The following is a 14,024-nucleotide window of genomic DNA, read 5'->3' as shown; positions in this document are numbered from 1 at the left end:
TTGAGCCCAGAGCCTCCTTGGTCCTCCTTTGTCCCCTTTTCTGTGGAGTAACCCTCCAGCCCCAAACCATCACCATCAAGATGAATTCATATGATCTCGAAAACACTCTTTATGGGTCACTGGAGCATGGGTTGACTTGGCCCCTTAATTAAAGGCAGAAGGAGATGTGGACATGATGGGTAGGTGGGAATTTATAAGCTTCACTGTTCCTGTGGGTGGCTTTTTTTTTTTTCTTTTTCTTTTTACACAGCCACAAGGAGTTGCCTCAATTGACTGGGAAGTATAATAGGACTTTTTTTCTGGAAGGCCCATTCCAGACTAGAGACAACACTGCTCTTATTGTGTTTCTTGGAAGGCGGGGGAGACTCTTGTTTCTGAGGAATTCTTTGGTTTTCTTGGCTCTGACCCTTCCATGGTTAGGGAGATTCATTGTATTGCTGTGGTGCAGTTCATTCATATTGGTTCAAAATTACATAGTTGGTCACCTGCTGTTCTTTCAGAAGCATTTGAGCTCAAAATACAGGGTAGAGTGGATATTTCACCAAAGTTGTACCCATCTTTGAAACTTATTTTGACATTTTATGAACATAGAGAAAGCTTCACATCTGAGTGGGGAGAGCTAGCTAGAGTGCTACACTGGGAATTTATTTCAGTACGCGTAACTTTTATACACAGGAAAAGACCTGGTAATCTCTAACATATGTAGTGCTCATCGGGCTGTATGTGGCTTCCACACAGAGATGCTGGTTGTCTGACTGTTTTTAGTGAAGGTTGTGGGCCTTTGCCAGCAAGTGTTTGATAAATTTGTGAAAACAGTGGTTCCGTGAAAGTGTCGCCTCTCCACTCAGTGTATTTACCGAGGGCTTTCACCACCAGCACATCTGGTGTCTTATTGAATTAACTGTGTGGCACCCTGTGTACCAGTCACTGACAGTTCTTAGCTGATGGTTTTTCATAATCAGTTGATAATGAACTTTATTTAAAACACACTGTTCTGCCTTTTCCCCTAGATTCTGATAGTTGGTGGTGGTGTTGCTGGGCTGGCTTCTGCAGGTGCAGCCAAGTCGATGGGCGCAATTGTTCGAGGATTTGACACCAGGTAAGTACTTCACTAGTGATTGCTGTTAAGGTAAAAACATTTTGTTTCAGGTGGATATTATGTTTTCTTTAGAATTTATAAATGGAAGTTGGACATCAAAAACTGCTTTGTAAGCTCTTTACACTTTTTATTTCTACTTTTTCAAAGGTAACTCAAAGTGGAAAAATATTATCTAGTGGGGAAAAAATTTTAAGGGCCTAGACTCAGTACAGCAGAAATAATTTAAAAGCAGAGGAATTGAAAATGAACAACTTGCATTCAGTTTTGTTTCTTCATGTGGATTAGCAGTGGGACCAGGGTTAATCCTAGCCCGGGTTTGTAGTATGTTGCTCTACCATGTCCTATTTCTGCTCAGAATGCATTTACAAATCAGGTAGGACGTGAACCAATGTGTCTGTGAGTTTGAAGAAAGGAAGTAGTATAGGAGATATTTTGGGGGCACCTGGCTGGCTCAGTTGGTAGAGCATGGGACTCTTGATCTTGGGCTCGTTAGTTTGAGTTCCACATTGGGCGAAGAGTTTACTTTAAAAAAAGTCAGGATTGGGGATATTTGGAGAACAGACAGGGGGCAGAGAGGTGAGGGGTATACTCTGCATTGTATGGTTGGAAGCAGATAAAGCTGATTGGGCAATAGTAGAGCCCCTAGGTGAAAGTAGTCAATTATGTTCATAGTATAATACTTTAAAGCAGACATATCAACGTTTTCTAGACTCCTTTAAAGAAAAGTTTGATTAAAATTGTTCTTCATTTCAGAAGATATTAGATAGTGGATTTTATTAAATGCTTATTGAGAATGGCTGTCATTTATGTGTATGAATACTATTTCGAGGTTGAAACATGTAGTTATTATCAGCTGAGACCAGTAGAGGAATGATACCCCGGCTAATCTTGAATATAGAATGATCCAAAAAAATCTGCATTATTCAAAGTTGGAAAGAGTGTTTGTTTCTGGAGTAAGGAATGTTCCATAGAACATGGTTTCCAGGGCTTACCTGGAGTTTAGAGAAGTGATGTACTGATAGAAAGCTGTCCTGCTGACACGAGAAAAGACATTTTTGAAGTAACCAGGATGTAAGACAAGGATAGCCAGAGTCAGGCTTGTCAGTAGTGCTGTCTTTTAATTTTTAATGTTTGTTGATGTGAAGTCTTCGAAGACAGCCAAACCCAGAGAGAGGAGGTTGTGCAAGTTTTCACTGTAGTGACAGTAAGTGGCATTAAAATGGAAATGTGTATACTTGGCTTAGAGATGATTTGAAACTTGGTGTTGGGTCAGCTACTGAGAATTTATTAGGTATTTTGATATCATTGGTTTAGATTGTGCATACAGCTGAGAGCTTGAAGATGGCTGTTGCTTAACTCCATTTACCATTTATTAGGATAGCTCAAGTATGCAATGAAGAAAGATGTGCCTGAACGGACATAATACTTTTCTAAGAATTATAGCTCATTATTTACTATTTTGAGACTAGGGATTGGTATCATATATAAATATGAAATCCAAATGTATTAGAAAACACACTTAATTATAAATTCTTGTTGGAAGACTGAATAATATATATTTCCAGATAAATATCCTAAAAACGTAAGGACAACTCATTGCCCAGTGATATTAAAGTGGTGTGATTTTTAAATTTTTTCAAACAATAGCTAAGAGAGTCCCCTTGTAACAATAGTGAGCATCCTACCGAATGCCTGTATTGAGAAGTTTAGAAATATAATAGCTTTACTTTTTTTAATCTTTCTTTGTGTGTGTGTGTGTGTGTATGTGCGTGTGTTCCAATAAAGCTTTATTTACAAAAACAATTGGCAGGTCAGGAGCTGTAGTTTTCTTCAGACACCTGTACTAATGCTTACTCTCTTCCAGGCATTATGCCCTACGCTTTCTTTGTTCTTTACAAAACTCTATGATGTAGGGATAATTAGCCCTACTTTACATATAAAGAGATATAACCAATTTTATAACATTCAGTTTCTTTTTTTTTTTATTTAAAGATTTCATTTATTTATTTGATAGAGAGAGAGACACACAGCGAGAGAGGGAACACAAGCAGGGGGAGTGGGAGAGGGAGAAGCAGGCTTCCCGCCGAGCAGGGAGCCCGATGTGGGACTCAATCCCAGGACCCTGGGACCATGACCTGAGCCGAAGGCAGACGCTTAACGACTGAGCCACCCAGGCGCCCCAGTTTCTTTTCTTATCATAAATATAACACATGCTTATTCCCCCAATTCAGAAAAATATAAAAAAGTACAAAAAGTGAAAATAAAATAGCCTATTCCCTGGAGAGAACTATTAACATCTTAGTATATGTTCCCTTTTCTACACGTTAATTAAAAAGATAATTTTACTAATAGTATTATTTAACTGGCCTTTTTTTACTTAACAGTAGATCGTGAAGATCTTTACTTACCTACAAATACACTTAATGGCTGCACAGGATTCTGCTGTGTGGAAGTTCAGTGACCTATTTAATTAGTCCTTTATAAATGGACATTTTTACTGTATATAAACAATGCTGCATATATTGTCTATGTAAGAACATATGTATTTGGAGAGATTTCATTATTTTCTTAGGATAAATTCCTAGAAGTGGAATTTTGAGGTAAAAAATATTCAGGTCTTACATTTTGATACATTATAATAGTTTTAAATGATAATTATTATTTTTTTTTTAAGATTTTATTTCTTTATTTATTTGACAGAGAGAGAGACAGCGAGAGAGGGAACACAAGCAGGGGGAGTGGGAGACGGAGAAGCAGACTCCCTGCAGAGCAGGGAGCCCGATGCGGGACTCGATCCCAGGACCCTGGGATCATGACCTGAGCTGAAGGCAGTCGCTTAACCAACTGAGCCACCCAGGCGCCCCTAAATGATAATTATTTTGAAGGCAAAGATTCCAAAATAGCATTTATGGTTCCGATTATGCATGGTCATTATTGAAAAATACAGAGAAACTTTAAGGAAGAAACTAAAAATACCTTTTATAATTCTCCCAGCTAGATATAATTGCTAATGATTTTTTGGCATCATTTCTTATGGATATTTATGCAGATACCTTTTGATCAAAATTGTGACCACTCACACACACACACACACACATCATTTTATTTTATTTATTTTTTATGTCATTTTAAAGTTATCTCATTTTAAAGTTCTCCTATTTCTTTAAAAATAGTACACATTTCGGGATGCCTGGGTGGCTCAGTCGGTTAAGCCTCTGCCTTCGGCTCAGGTCATGATCCCAGGGTCCTGGGATCGAGTCCCACAAACGAGCCTGCTTCTCCCTCTGCCTGCTTCTGTCTCTCTCTCTCTGATAAATAAATAAAATCTTAAAAAAAAAAAAATAGTGGGGCACCTGGGTGGCTCAGTTGGTTAAGTGACTGCCTTCGGCTCAGGTCATGATCCTGGAGTCCCAGGATCGAGTCCCACATCGGGCTCCCTGCTCAGCAGGGAGTCTGCTTCTCCCTCTGACCCTACCCCCTCTCATGCTCTCTATCTCATTCTCTCTCTCAAATAAATAAATAAAATCTTAAAAAAAAAAATAGTACACATTTCTAAAACTTTGTAAATAGCAGTATCCCTTTGGCTGTAAGGAATAGAAAACAACTCAAACTGGCTTAAACTCTGAGAAAATGTTTTAGCTCTGCTAAATGGAAACTCATGGGAAGGGCTCCCTTTTTCACACTCACGTCAGCAGTGCACTGGTGCTCTCTAGGACCAGGTTCTTTCTGTCCTTTCTGTTGTCTTCAGCTTTGGCTCATTCCCCTGAGTCACAAGTTGGCCTCCGCAGGCAATCTGGGCCAGAAGTTTCCTTCCTCAAGCCAGCAGAAAGGGTGAGGACCTCTTGCTCAATCCTGTCCTAACCTTTGTGTCAACTCTCTGACCGTGACGGATATTCGGGACTGGTAGGAGAAGACCACAGTTTCCCCAACTTCCCCGATGGCCAGAATTACCTGCCGCTCTTGCCTAAAATAAGCTTCTGGCCTCTTTGCTGGCCCCTGCGAAGGGCCTGCGAATTTGAAGTTTTTTTTTTTAAAGATTTTATTTATTTATTTGAGACAGAGAGAATGAGAGAGACAGAGAGCACATGAGAGGGGGGAGGGTCAGAGGGAGAAGCAGGCTCCCCGCCGAGCAGGGAGCCTGATGCGGGACTCGATCCCGGGACTCCAGGATCATGACCTGAGCCGAAGGCAGTCGCTTAACCAACTGAGCCACCCAGGCGCCCGCGAATTTGAAGTTTTAACAAGCACCTGAAGTAATCGTCATCAGGGAAGTTTGGGACTTACTGTAGTGGGATGGATGTTGGCAAGTTAAGCACACCATCCACCACAGAGCTGAGATCTTTGTTGGCTCTGGTTTTCCAACCAGTACACGGTGCATGACTAGTGTTTATTTATTTATTTTTGTAAGATTTTTTATTTATTCATTGAGAGAGAGAGAGAGAAAGAGAGCACAGCAGGGGGAGCAGCAGAGGGAGAAGCAGACTTCCTGCTGAGCAGGGAGCCTGATGTGAGCTCAATCCCAGGACCTGGAGATCATGACCTGAGCCACCCAGGCACCTCTAGTGTTTATTTTTTTCAAACTGAATGTATTTTTTTTTTTTTAAGGTTTTATTTATTTATTTGCGAGAGAGAGAATGAGAGACAGAGAGCACGAGAGGGAGGAGGGTCAGAGGGAGAAGCAGACTCCCCGCTGAGCAGGGAGCCCGATGCGGGACTCGATCCCGGGACTCCAGGATCATGACCTGAGCCGAAGGCAGTCGCTTAACCGACTGAGCCACCCAGGCTCCCCGAAACTGAATGTATTTTTTTTTTTTTAAAGATTTTATTTATTTATTTGAGACAGAGAGAATGAGACACAGAGAGCATGAGAGGGAGGAGGGTCAGAGGGAGAAGCAGACTCCCTGCCGAGCAGGGAGCCCGATGCGGGGCTTGATCCCAGCACCCTGAGATCAGGACCTGAGCCAAAGGCAGATGCTTAACAACTGAGCCACCCAGGCGCCCAAACTGAATGTATTTTTACATAATTTAAATTTGTTGACTCTTTATACCTTTTGTGGGTTGCTTTTTTCAAACACAATTTAATGAGGACTCAGGACAAAAATCACTTTGTTAAAATACTTCTAAGAGTCCTGAGAGAAGTCCCCAGAAGTCAGAACATTTACAAATGAAAACCTCAACCTGAGTGATTTGAATGAGGTCAAGTCTTTTTTTTTTTTTTAAAGATTTTATTTATTAATTTGACAGAGATACCTCGAGAGAGGGAACACAAGCAGGGCGAGTGGGAAAGGGAGAAGCAGGCTTCCTGCGGAGCAGGGAGCCCAATGCGGGGCTTGATCCCAGCACCCTGAGATCAGGACCTGAGCCAAAGGCAGATGCTTAACAACTGAGCCACCCAGGCGCCCCTGAGGTCAAGTCTTAATGTAGGTCAGAATTCACATCATCATTGACAGTGGGGCCCCAAGAAACGAATTGATTGTTGGAGTTATCAGTAGTGAAATTCCCTTTGTAACTGAAGTAGGTAGAAGTTGGAATTCCCTATAATAATTATTCTTTCAGAAAAAAAATTTTCATAGAAGTGGCACATACTTTTGGAAATAACTGAAATGGTCCAGTCAGAGATATCAAAAGAAAATCTCCAGTTTTGCATGTATACAGTTTGCTCTTCTTAAAACTCAACACCCAAAAAACAAACAATCCAATTAAAAAATGGGCAGAAGACATTAATAGACATTTTTCCAAAGAAGACACACAGATGGCCAACAGACACATGAATAGATGCTCAACAGCACTGATCATGAGGGAAATGTAAATCAAAACTACAATGAGATATCACCTCACACCCTGTCAGAAGGGCTAAAATCAACAACACAAGAAACAATAGGTGTTGGTGAAGATGTGGAGAAAGAGAAACCCTCTTGCACTGTTGGTGGGAATGCAAACTGGTGCAGCCACTCTGGAGAGCAGTATGGCGGTTCCTCAAAAGGTTGAAAATAGAACTACCCTACGATCTAGCAATTGCACTACTAAGTATTTACCCAGAGAATACAAAAATACTAATTCTTTTTTTTTCAAAAATACTAAATCAAAGGGATACATGCACCCCAATGTTTATAGCAACATTATCTACAATAGCCAAATTATGGAAGCAACCCAAGTGCCCATTGACTAACGAATGGATAAACGAATGGATGTGGTATATATATGTATACAATGGAATATTGTTCAGCCATAAAAAAGCATGAAATCTTGCCATTTGCAACGACATGGATAGAGCTAGAGAGTGTAATGCTAAGTGATACAAGTCAGAGAAAGACAAATACCATATGATTTCACTCATATGTGGAATTTAAGAAACAAAACAAACAAGCAAAGGGAAAAAAAAAGAGGCAAACCAAGTAACAGACTTTTAACTATAGAGAGTGAATTGGTTACCAGAAGGGATGTGGGGGGTTGGGAAATGGGTGAAACAGATGTTGGGGATTAAGGAGTGCACCTGCTGTGATGAGCACCAGGTGTTGTATGGAAGTGTTGCTTCACTATATTGTACATCTGAAACTAATATTACACGGTATGTTAACTAACTGGAATTTAAATAAAAACTTAAAAAAAACCCCCAAACCCCCAAAAATGTATATGTAAAAGATGATCCTGATTTCTATTAAGGGCCTAAAATAACCACTGCTTTCCCTTCAATCATTACCAGAGCTGCAGCTTTGGAGCAGTTCAAGTCTCTTGGTGCTGAGCCCTTGGAGGTGGACTTGAAGGAATCTGGTGAAGGACAAGGAGGATATGCGAAAGAGATGTCCAAAGAGTTCATCGAAGCTGAAATGAAACTCTTTGCTCAACAGTGCAAGGAGGTGGATATCCTCATCAGCACAGCACTTATTCCAGGTATGTCCTTAAGCCACGCTTATCAGTAAAGCATTTTGACTAATGATATTTTAGAATGAGAGTGAAAGTTGTTTAACATTTGAATTTCTTTAAGTAAAGATTGATTTATTTTCTAGAAAGTAAGAAAGCACATGAAAGGCAGAAAGGACAAAAATCACAATAGCCCCTAGATAAAAATGATCATTAATAGTAGGATCTATTTTCTTCCAGTCTTTTTTCCATATAGTTTTATGTAACTGTGTTCATAGATCATATTCTATATACCATATTATATTCGTAAGCAATTTCCTTTGTTTATGTCATTGATAAATTGGTTTTTAATTTATTTCTGTTCTCTTTGTGAAGATACTACATTCTTATTGTAGGTCATTCAAACAGTACTGAAAAATATGAAGAAAAAAAGTACAGACTTGCAATTGCCGCAGAGATGACCATTATTAATATTTTAATCATTTTTCCATACATGAGAGAGAAAGAGAAGGGGACTTGGTGTGTGTGTGTGTGTGTGTGTGTATTTGTGGAATTTCCGGTATATGTTTTTTACTAAAGGATATGACACTTTATCACTTTTTTAATGATTTCCTTTAGCATGTTTAGTCTTTGCAACCAAATTGCAAGCTCTTTGATGGCAGGAATTACTTTTCAGTCCTTTACCACATCCTCTTTTTTTTTTTTTAAGATTTTATTTATTTATTTGACAGCGAGAGAGGGAACACAAGCAGGGGGGAGTGGGAGAGGGAGAAGCAGGCCCTCCGCTGAGCAGGGAGCCCGATGCAGGGCTCGATCCCAGGACCCTGGGATCATGACCTGAGCCGAAGGCAGACGCTTAACGACTGAGCCACCCAGGCGCCCCACCACATCCTCTTTTAAAAAGATTTTTCACTCAATAGATGATTGATGCCAAACCAGTAAGCACTTATTAATCAGTAAACAGTAGCTTGATCTAGCAAGATTTGGGAGTGAAGAAACCCTCCACCTTTTATATTCTTAACCCCTCCTCTTCTCCCTTCCCTTCTGTTATTGAATAGTGAATACCATGCTGACTCTACTATTTTCCTTTCTGAAAGGAAGTGGGTCAGATAATGAGAGCTTACAGGGTTAATGGTTGCTTGTGTTAGATCCTACTACAGGAGCCTTGCTTCTTCTAGGGGACAGTGGAAAATAAAAGTTCCTTTGTCATGAGGTCATGGGAGAGGAGAAGTTCTCTTCTGGCATCTTCCCCCAACCCCCTGTCTGAATAATCTATGTGCAAGGGCAGGAAGTTGATTGACATCACATCTATGAGCTTGGGGGAAAATATGTCCCCCAAGCTCTTCTTTCTGTCCTCTCTTTACCTGGGTGATACCAGATACGTGAGCTGGTTTCTCCAGACACCCACATCCCACCAGAGCTGGCGAGATGAAGCAGACGGGATGGGCTGATGATATAGGCTTAGCCCATAGAAGAATCTGTGAGTGTAGAAATGAGGCAGGGTCGGTTACTGGAGGTAGATGCGGATCAGGCAAGCCAGGGACTCGTGGTGTTGGTGAAATCTGTCAGCTCTGATAGGACTCATGAATAAGCAGTGGCAGGAGAGGATTTCGTCCTTTCCTTTCGTGGCAGTGGTTTGTGGCCCAGCTGTTGCACAGGTGGGTTTGAAGGAGAGATGGGGTGGCCTTTGCTGGAGCCACCACCAACTTCGGAAGTTAGGTGCACCTTGGGGAGAGGTTATGAGCTGACTAGATATAACGAGTGGCCAGTAGAGGGTGCTAAAACATTTCCTCATGGAGTAAATGATCTGGAGGGGAAGCTAGTTTTAGTCAGGTCATGCTCTTACTGGACATAGGATAATTTGGCCGTAGTATATAGAATTATTATTTGATGAAAAAGCCTAAAGTAAGTGGTACAGCTCAAGACTTCTTATATAAAATACATACTGACTTTTAGGGCCTACTCCCCCCAATAATATCTTACTTTTTAAATCAGGACTTTATGGGGTGCCTGGGTGGCTCAGTTGGTTAAGCGACTGCCTTCGGCTCAGGTCATGATCCTGGAGTCCCGGGATTGAGTCCCACATCGGGCTCCCTGCTTGGCAGGGTATCTGCTTCTCCCTCTGACCCTCCTCCCTCTCATGCTCTCGGTGTCTCATTCTCTCTCTCTCTCTCAAATAAATAAATAAATAAATAATCTAAATCAGGGCTTTATGGTAAGTGTACTTTAGTAAAAGGTCAAATTGTGTAATAGTCTTAAAGAGGATTTGTTAAAGACATTTTGTTAATCTATTCCACCGAGCCTCTCCTGTTTTCTGTCTTTTCTGAAGCTGTGATCTGTTCAGAGCATGTACAAGTTAGAGGAAGTCCCTGACCAGTGGACTGGCCCAGAGGAGGCACTCAGAGGGCTGGTCTTTCCATTACTTTTTTTTGAAAACCAAAAAAAAAAAAAAAAAAAAGGGAGAAGTTAATGAGAATATTATAAGGAAGAAGGTGATCTTTGTAAAGATCTTACATATCCCTGGGGGACTGAGACCTGAAAGTGTGAGCATTTAAACAAAAAGATGAAAAGATTCTATAAAGGCACAAATGCCCTTTGAAAAACTGTCCTCAGCATTGTACCTTGACTGGTTTATGTCCTGAGCCTTTGCCTGCGTCACCTGGTGGTGTGTTGAGCTCCTTGGAACAGAAGCTCTTCTCAAGTTTTCCTTGAGTGGTTCCAAAGGGGATTAAATCAAATGTCAGAAGTTGTCCAAGCTCACTTGCTGGGACACAGGTGCTGGGAAGGCTGCACGGAAGACCGGATGGGGATAAGGACACCGAGAGGGGGACATGGGCAGTTAGCTAGCTTTGGGTAGCAATCTTATGGAGTTGGCAAATTTTTGTTCCTCCAAGCTGCACTCAGTCCTTGGGCTTGAAAGAACAGTAACATTGTATTTATGTAGATTGTACGTGGAATGAAATATTCCTGGAGCTTGCTAATTATTTTGCTGGTATTTTGTACCACATACTTGTGCTGTCATCTGGACTCCCTGGATTGGGGTGGGTGAAGGGCTAAAGACTAGAGTGTCACTTAATGTAGGTAGCTTCAGGACAGGGCTGACAGTCCTGTTTTGTGGTGCTGTACACACATGGGAAGACTCCCCAACTTTCCTGTCTGGCTCTTTGCCCTTTGGGGCTATTATTAAAAAAGTAAGGCAGTCCTGCCCTCTGGTCATGTTCAGGCTGTGCTCATAATCTTTTCTCCTACTAAATTTTTTGAAACTCAAGATTTTTCAGCATCTCTATTGTTCTGGAACCTTTTTAAGGAGACTTTACATAAACTTGGAGTATTTAATCAGGAACAGACTGAATCAGGTTGAAAATTGGATCGGTAAGTTAGGGAGGGGTGGGGTGGGGTGAGGAGGAATCCTAGTGGTTTAGCACTGCCTCTGTGTTAGGCATATTTCACCTAAATTCCAGGAAGAATCAGGAGTACTGTGATGCACATGCTAAATCTACTCTGACAGAAACAACCTTCTCCATTTAAAACCTTCCTGATGACTGCTTCACTACAAACTTGTAAGCCTCATAGGCTCCTCCAGCTTTCCTGCCCCACCCCTTCCCCCACTCAGGTCTTGCCCTTATTTTGTAGTTGAACCATAGCTCCTGGGGAGCCTGGGGTTTTGTTTAGCAATGATGGCAGTGACTTGGACTGCTGGGGTTCCCAGCGTGATTGGATAGAGTCACCTAAAGTGATTAGGCTTGGGTCACAATCCCCACATGCCATGCTATAAAGTTTAGGCTCCTTGGTGAGGTATTGGTTGCCTTTTAGTTTCTAGTTCTGATTTAGCCTTTGGGCTCATGTTAAACTGATTTCTTACTCTCTGGGCCTGATTTCGGTCATGCTGGCTGCTATTATCTTTTCAGATAGGCCAAGGACTTTCAGGCCTTTGCACATACAGTTCCTTCTCTTTGGAATGCTATCCCTGCCCTTCCTTGCCTTTTGAAATCCTGCTTAACCCAGTTACCACTTCCTCCATAGTTTCTGCTTTCTCCTACTCAGCCATAAACACTCTTCTTCCTGCATTCACAGCACTGCCTGTGCCTGGGATTCCCATAGTTCCCGGTCTTACTGCCTGGTAGTGGTCCTGTCTCCTTAGGCATGCAGCGCAAGTGTTGGGCTTTTTTCTATCATGGTGGGTCTGTACCATAGGGCATCATATAATTCTGGGTGCCTTCCTTAGGTCTTCGTTGTTACAGTCTCTTATTTTTCCAGTGCTGTCCAAGGAATGAGAGAGCGAACACTCTGTTGGATAGGAACACTGCAGAGGCTAACTTAAGACTGGGAACCTAGCTTTCTTAAATTTTCAGAACCAGGATACTTGCCAAGTTTGCAATTTGAGGTGGTTACCTAGGCCTCTCAGGAGATAGAATTAGGAAGTAGTAGCAGGTTTGTCCAGGAGTTAGAAAGTGTCTATCAGTCAGGAAGGAAGATATTCATTGTTTGATTATAAATTATAATATCTTAGGCCATATATACTTGGACCTCTTTTTAGGTACAATCCAGATTATGGTAACAGTACTTTTATCTACTAGATAAGGTCTGTAGAATACACCCTATAAAGGACCCTTGTGATAATTCTACATGACTCTGGAGAATTGGGAGGGGCTCTTTTCCCCGATATGCAAAAAGGCCATATGCATATGACACCAAACTGGAGAGATTTTGCCATGGCCTGGAAAATCAGCATTGGCTCTCCATCTGACATTACTTGTCTTTTTGAAATCTATCTATCCCAAAGAGTAGAAATATGGCACACAAGAATACTTTTTCACAGTAATGTTCAAACTTGTTCTTTCAGGCAAGAGAATAACTGATACAGTGATATACTCTCCATTTGTGAAACCCCACAAAGATAATATTGTTTTGATGCCTCAACAGAGTTTTTACCTAAAGTCAGTGTTTATTGTTCAGAGAAGATTGGTTTTCCTTCTCTGTAAGCTTGATGATCTTACAGTACAGAACTATATAGATCAGTCATTTCTAACTTTTTTTTTGAATTATTTATTGTGTTTTATTGACTGATCTAATTCGTCGGTCATCCTCCCCTCCCTTAAATGTATCATATGGCTGTATGGAATTTTGTAATATTACTTCTACAAAGTTTCATTTGTTATGAGACTTTTGAAGGACAGAGAGAAACACTTAAATGTTGGCAACATCAAGGGTTGGTAACCACAGGCTGTCTACACACCTCTTGGTAGCTTTCAGCACAAACAGGGCAACTTGTCATCAGGAGGAAGATGCCAAGATGGGGGAGTGTTCCATTACCATTTATCAGACGTGACTTCTGAGAGTGTGTTTGAGCACACTTAGTGAGTTATTGGGCCAGATTTAACAAATGTTCTGCTAGGAAAATTTATGGCACAGAATTATATTCTGGTTTGGTCTGTTATTTCTCCAAAAGTATGTTGCAAGATTGGAAGCATTGTGTTCCTGTCCCTGGCAGTCCCTGAATTGAAAAGGATCAGGAGGCTGAGGCCATCTCTGGGGAAGAGCCCCGGACGGATGGAGTAACTGCTTGCAGCTAGTGTGGCCCACCACATGCATTTCTGTATTTTCCTTCTTTCCGCTTTCCCCATACTTCCTTGTGCCTCAGTGTTGAGGTGGTCTAGCTGCTCTAAGAAAGCAACGCAAAAGCTCAGACATTATGGAAATGTACTTCTTGCTCAGTTAACATTAATTGGTGGTTGACACATTGGTGGACAACTCTCCTTCACGTGGTCCTCTGGGGATTCAGGTAGGACAATGTTCCCGTCGCCATTATGAGGCTCTGAAGGGCACTCTAGGCCTGGTATCTCCGCCAGCCAGCCAGAAGGGATAGGGACATAGAAGAATGTGCATGGAATGTCTAGAAATGGCACATACCACTCCTGCTCACATTTCTTTAGCTAAGACTTAGTGACATGGCCAAACTTGTGAGGGAAGCTGGGAATTGTTGCCTGGCCTTGTGCCCAGGAATAACAGAACATTGGATTGGTTTGCTAAGGCTGCCATAACAAAATCCCAGCTTAAACAACAG

The 14,024-nt window shown here is 41.5% G+C and overlaps 1 protein-coding gene across 4 annotated transcripts in view; it reads left to right on the top strand.

The window, feature by feature from the left end:
• Window positions 1–14,024, top strand: part of NNT (nicotinamide nucleotide transhydrogenase) — a 92,336-nt gene that overhangs the window by 21,307 nt on the left and 57,005 nt on the right. For all 4 annotated transcript variants that reach the window (XM_045903693.3, XM_045903675.3, XM_045903665.3 and 1 more), the window contains exons 6-7: window positions 1,011–1,099; window positions 7,803–7,990. In XM_045903693.3, coding sequence (XP_045759649.1) covers window positions 1,011–1,099; window positions 7,803–7,990 — 277 coding nt within the window. The remainder of the gene's footprint in view (window positions 1–1,010; window positions 1,100–7,802; window positions 7,991–14,024) is intronic.

Source organism: Mirounga angustirostris, unplaced genomic scaffold (assembly GCF_029215605.1).
Source record: "Mirounga angustirostris isolate CCGP_5_RB_7025 unplaced genomic scaffold, mMirAng1.0.hap1 SCAF_7, whole genome shotgun sequence".
NCBI lineage: Eukaryota > Metazoa > Chordata > Mammalia > Carnivora > Phocidae > Mirounga > Mirounga angustirostris.
Note: the sequence above shows the minus strand (reverse complement) of the source record. Positions and strands in the feature narration are given on the sequence as shown.